The sequence below is a fragment of the Drosophila eugracilis genome, unplaced genomic scaffold (assembly GCF_018153835.1).
Source record: "Drosophila eugracilis isolate 14026-0451.02 unplaced genomic scaffold, ASM1815383v1 contig_423, whole genome shotgun sequence".
Classification (NCBI taxonomy): Eukaryota; Metazoa; Arthropoda; class Insecta; order Diptera; family Drosophilidae; genus Drosophila; species Drosophila eugracilis.
The window spans coordinates 324,172-330,092 of record NW_024573287.1 but is presented as its reverse complement, the minus strand read 5'-3'; the positions used below and the strand labels follow the sequence as shown (position 1 = coordinate 330,092).

At 44.0% G+C, this 5,921-nt stretch overlaps 1 protein-coding gene across 1 annotated transcript; it reads left to right on the top strand.

The window, feature by feature from the left end:
- The first annotated feature begins 249 nt into the window (after positions 1-249).
- Positions 250-2,538, top strand: LOC108105126 (transcriptional repressor scratch 2). The gene is made up of 2 exons (XM_017211559.2): positions 250-468; positions 532-2,538. Exons 1-2 carry the CDS (start codon positions 381-383, stop codon positions 2,088-2,090), a joined length of 1,647 nt encoding a protein of 548 aa, XP_017067048.2. The 5' UTR covers positions 250-380; the 3' UTR covers positions 2,091-2,538.
- Positions 2,539-5,921: the final 3,383 nt, after the last annotated feature.

Genomic DNA, 5,921 nt, shown 5'->3' with positions numbered 1-5,921 from the left:
CACTGGTACCCCGTATTGCCCGATCTGCAGCTGTATCTGCGTTCAATGAACGCACAGCTGTGGCTCGATCGCTGAATGGATCTTTGGCTCGTGGTTCGGGGTGGATTTACAGAATCACAGGCGACATCGGAAGTAGGTAGTCGCCAAGATCCTTTTTGCCCAGGGGGTTGATCATCCAGTCAGGGGGTTGATTGGGAGTCTATAAAACAGAACCGATCCTTGCCGGGTTGCATCATTCGAGCAAGGAACTCCAAGCGATCGAGACGCGTGTGGCAAAAGCAAATGAGTGAGCAGTGATTTAAGTTCAAGGATCGGTATTAAATACAAAACATAGATCGGTGATCGTGTTCAGTGATCATAAGAATATTTTTTAAACAAATATGGATAAACTCAAGTACAGCCGCTGTCCGCTTAAGAAGCGTCCGATAATGGTGGAGGAGTCCTGTCTAGAGGATCACCTTAGTCATGGTAGGTTGAAGGTTATAAGAAATTAAAAGCTGGCATATGCTAACTTTCTGCTCATCTCTACAGATGAAGGACCTGTGGACTTAAGTGTGGCCTCAGCTGCTGTGCCGCTGGAACCCCATTGGATGGTGAAAACGGAACCGGAACCTCAAACCGTGCCCACGGAATTGAGACGCCGCTTCGACGTCGCCATGAGTCAAACCAAAGAGCAGTTGGCTCGTCGAATTTGGGAGGAAACCCGTGAAATTGCACGTGCTTTTCCGGATGTTTTCACTCGTGAGGAAATTGCTAAAAGTCTAGCCCGTCTTGGATACGGAGAATTCGAGTTGCCGCCTGAGGAGGAGGTAATGGAACCGGAACCAGAGCCAGAACAGCAAATTCCCATGGGCTATGCCAGAGAAGCTACCCCCACTATCGTGAAGGTGGAACGTACTGAAGAAGAACACTTTCCCCTGCGAAACTACAATAACAACCTACTCAAAAGCATAGCCGAGTATGAGGATTGTATTAAAGTCCAGGGAATCAAAGAGGAAATAGTTCCTGCTCCACCACCCCAGATGTTCTATCCGCCTCCCACCCCTCTGGCAGAGCCAGAAGACCTTTCCGTGACCCAAAGAAGAGTGCTAAGTGAGAATATGAATCTGCAGAATGTGGCCAGGGCGTTGCTAAGTATGCAGCACATGGCTCCGCACCACCCGCCACCTCCACAGGACATGGAGGAAGATCAGGAGAATCATGACATCAACCAGCTGAAGATCAAAAGCAGCAATGATCTGTACTATCAGTGCCAGCAGTGCAACAAATGCTATGCCACCTACGCTGGGCTGGTGAAACATCAGCAAACCCATGCCTACGAAAGCACCGAGTACAAGATCATCAGGAGTCAGCCTGGAGGATCGGGTCCTATAGTGGATCAAACTGAGTTCTGCACGGATCAGGCTTCGGCTTTGATTCAAGCAGCCAATGCGGCATCGGCTCAGAGCATGCAGAAGCCAGTGGGAGTGCCAAGGTATCACTGCCAGGATTGCGGAAAGAGCTACTCCACCTATTCGGGACTCTCCAAGCACCAGCAGTTCCATTGTCCGTCGGCGGAGGGAAACCAAGTGAAGAAAGTGTTTAGCTGCAAGAACTGCGACAAGACCTATGTCTCGTTGGGAGCCTTGAAGATGCACATTCGGACTCACACGCTGCCCTGCAAGTGCCCCATTTGCGGCAAGGCCTTCTCGCGGCCATGGCTTCTTCAGGGTCACATTCGAACCCACACGGGAGAGAAACCCTTCAGCTGCCAGCATTGCAACCGTGCCTTTGCCGACAGGTCAAATCTCCGAGCCCATATGCAGACCCACTCGGATGTGAAGAAGTACTCCTGCCCCACCTGCACAAAGTCCTTTTCGCGCATGTCCCTGCTGGCCAAACATCTGCAAAGTGGCTGTCAGAGTGAGCAGAATGGAGGTCCCAGTGGGTCAGGAGGTGGCTTTGATCAACAGCAGCTCCAACAGCACCTCCAGGGCTATGAGGAGGGTCATAATCCCCATCAAGTCTACTATGCCGGCAGTGTGGGCAGCAGCAACGGTGAAGAAGAGGAGGTCGGGGACTACTCTATGCCACCACCGGCTGTCTATTAATCCTAAAGTTAATAATCCATAACCTAAGTCAGTTTAGCCAAAGTCAGAAGTTGAGAAGAAGATTCAGGGAAAAGTCAGTGCCAAAAATTAGTCAGGGCAATTATATTGCCTCTTAGGGTCTCTAGTTTATCAGAAATATTTATATAGAGTTGTCACTAAATTATTCCAATACTCATATCGCAGTTTAGAACTTAGTCATAGATTGTTTTCGTTGACAATTCCTTGTATTATAAATCGTTGTTAAAACTCATTCGTGTACAGATCAAAACGGTGCCAGAGAATAAACCCCATCCATGTATACCCAATATACCAACTTATAATTTAAACATTTAATTTATTTTAAATTAACTTTATGATTTAAGCTCTGTAAATATGGTGAAGGTAGCCATTTACTTGCATGTATTTAATTTTAATTTTTTTTAATAAATAAAAAACACAACAAAACGAAGTTTTTAAAGTTCCTTTAAAATGGGGAAGAAAATGTATTAAAAACACAAGGAAAAATGCAAATAAATTGCTAGGATATAGATGTACATCCAAAGAAAATATGTATTGAATTTTCAGGAAAGGAAGTACATAATCGCCTCTCATAAAAAATAACCGTCTTTGCAACATTATCTATTGGACGATTCGCTCGAATCGCTTCGCAATCTGAAAGATGCAATCTCGGGAAAGCTTTGTAGGTGTCGTTTATTTATCGCTGCACTCGGAATAAAAATCCACAGAAATCGAGACATTCAACCGTCAATGAGACTCAATGGGGGGCTAAAAAAAAAAAAAATAAGGAAAACCGTTTATATATATGAAGCCGTTTATATGTATAGAAATGTATTGAAAATCGCTGCTTAAATCAAAATTAATTGACAGAATAATAATTGTTTTGAACGTAAAGCGCCGAAATGCAAACGGCAAACCGGAGGAGAATTGGCGCAGCTGCAATTGCAACTGCAACTGCGACTGCGTCACCGGCAAACAGCAACACTACAACCAGCAACACAGCAACCAGCAACTAGCAACATCAACAACAGCAGCAGGCGGCAAGCGCCAACAGTCTAGTATTTTTGTGGGCCTGTTGCAGTTGGCGAAATCCACTCAAAACAACAAACCAAGCGATGAATCATCGATTTTTGTTTTGAATTTTTTTTGAGGCGAAACAAAAAAATCAACAAAGCCGGCTTTTGGTGCAGCCGCACGCAGCTAGATGGCGCTAGTGGGCAGCCAGGCAGCCAGGTTGCAGGCTGTGCCTGCCAGCTCAATTAAACGCGTTTTCCAGTTGCCGCTTTTCCGCTCTGCAGCCCAGCCGCACCTTACTTTATATAGCGAAAAGTCCCACCTACCCTGCATCCCCATCTGGATCTCCCGCTCAACTCACTCGCATTATTATAAAAGCCGTCCACGCAGTTTCTAACGCTCTACAACTTCCAGTTTACTTTTTGTTCATAAGTTGGTTTACTCTTACGAGAACGTGAGGATTGCAAAATTCTGGTTACATTTGGTTAGTATATAAGAAGGTCTTTCCTTATTTTTATAACCATTAGATAATTATATTAATTTTAATGAGCAACGACTGATTAAAATGTACATAATTTTTCATAATATCTAAGCCTATTTGAAGGGAATTCGGCGGTTGGTTTCCTAATCCCCTGCTTCCGAGTTCGGCTGGGCCGAGCGGTAGCTTTTCTGTCTATTAGGAAACCACGCCATAGAGCCGCCACTTGAAAGTCATATTGCATTTGCCAGACAGCACTAGCCAGAACCGGAGACAGCCTGATTTTTAATATATATTTTTTTTTGATTTTGATTTTGAGTGCGCGTGCTGCCGTTTCGGCGGCTCTAAGTGCCACGCCTCTTTCGGAACGCATGTGGTTCTGTGGTAGCGGCATTTGGTCAAAGGTTAAATGAGACGGGGGCCTGGTGACAAGTGCCAGGCAATCGTTTAGAGCGCTAATTTATGGGCCGTCGAAATCAAATAGAAAAAACATAGAAAAATCAAAGGCCGAAAAACAACCGAAAAATGTGTTTTTCACTTTGCTCGAGTTTCGTTTATTACGGCTACGTGCAGAGTTGGCTTAATTGGCAGTCAGTTGAACGGCCAGGTTTTATAGTTTGCTAACAGCACACGCCCTGTTCTTTTCTAATTTTGGGCCCGGCTTCCTCGCCGTGGCAGTTTAATTAATCTTCAATCGCCCCAAGTTCTCTCAAAATGCATTTTTAAATGCATTTTTCCGATCAAAATTATTATTATTTAAATTCAAATATTCAAGACACGTTTTTCCAGCTCGTTGGCCATTAATATTTAATAATTTCAATCGGCACATGAAACAAATTATGGAATATTACCAGGCGCCGCAGCTGTATATATAGACAACCCTCATTGTTTTTGCCTGTGTTGATGTTGTTGTTTTTATCGACTATTGGTAAAGGTATTGGTGTTGTTCTTGTTGTTATGGCCACTAAGCTGTACGTGTTGTTTGCTTAACGCGCCGAGTGTAAATTAATATTTAATTATGATTGTTCCCAGCTCGGGCCTCTGATCGTGTGTTGAGTAAACGCCATTTTCTGTATTAAGATCTAATCGCCGTGTTTATGAAATGCTGCCAACACAAAACGTTTAAGCCAAGTCACTCGTGCCTGGGTTTTGGCAAATCGATATTTGGCTCTCGCTTAGATTAGCCATATTGGGAAATGGATAGGAGGTTGAAAATAACAGAATATTTGGAGGCTTGAAAGACATTCAATGTATTTCACATCAGCATAGGAAGTCAGCATTTCTTTACATAAAATACAGTTAAATGCTTAATTGGGCTACTAAAGTTTGATTAAAAATTATATTTCCTCTAAGAGACTTTAAGTTATCTCATAAAAAAGTACTTATGTCGGTTAATTAAGAATATCTCAATAAAGCGCAGCGCAGATCTTGTAGGTAAACCCAATCCCAACTTAATAAAAATGTTGCCTTCTTAAAGCCCAGTTCTAGCTGGGGCTCATCGCCCCAAGCGGCTCTGCATGTGTGGAGGGGTGAGTCGGTCGGCTGACAGCTATGATTAGCCATGAGCAAGACAATCCTGACTGTCCATAACTCATGCCACACACACACACAACACTTCAGCGGAACTGGCCGAAAATACGTCTTGGCCAAGTCATAAATCCGATGCCGTGCACTCGTCGACGTCAAATTAATCAAAAGGAAACCAAAATGCAGCGCAGGCAAATTAGCCATAACAAAACCGAAGCGAAGCCGACACAGAACTCTGGCAGACCAAAAAATAAAAAGCATCAAGTGGCAAAAGCCAAATGAGAACTTTTTTCCCACACTGCCAGGCGATCAAAGCGAACCGAGGAACGAATTCGACACAAAAATGAGAACCTTTTGAACAAATCACATGCAGACAACGCCCCTGAAATGGAATCGATATAATTATTTGCATTATTAATAATTACCATTGTCTCGCTGGGATTTCGACTTGGATTCAGCTTCAGATACAGAATCGGATTCGGTTGGAGATATGAAATTCAAATTCAAGTGCGTTGGCGTTGTGGCTTTGACCGCACACAGAACCATAAAGATTGGGTTTTGCACTCGTAATATGCTAAAGAACTGGCCGGGACGGGAAGGAACGGGCTAATTAATTCAAACCGCAAAGCAAAAAGCTGAAACTTCAATACGGAAATAAGCTTAATCTAACCGCCGTAGCGAGAAAAAAGCAATTTGAAAACTTAATGTGGACTCCGGTTCGAATCGGGCCTCGGATATATGGCACTGAGGCGCCAGCGGCAAAACAATTGCACCGAGCTCTGGTTTTGGCCATATGTGTGTGTGTGTGTGTGGGC

Excerpts from the sequence above, each read along its gene's own strand:
- LOC108105126 (XM_017211559.2), top strand. The coding sequence starts at position 381 with ATGGATAAACTCAAGTACAGCCGCTGTCCGCTTAAGAAGCGTCCGATA. Across the intron at positions 469-531 it reads AGAGGATCACCTTAGTCATG|ATGAAGGACCTGTGGACTTA; the intron begins GTAGGTTGAAGG and ends TCATCTCTACAG.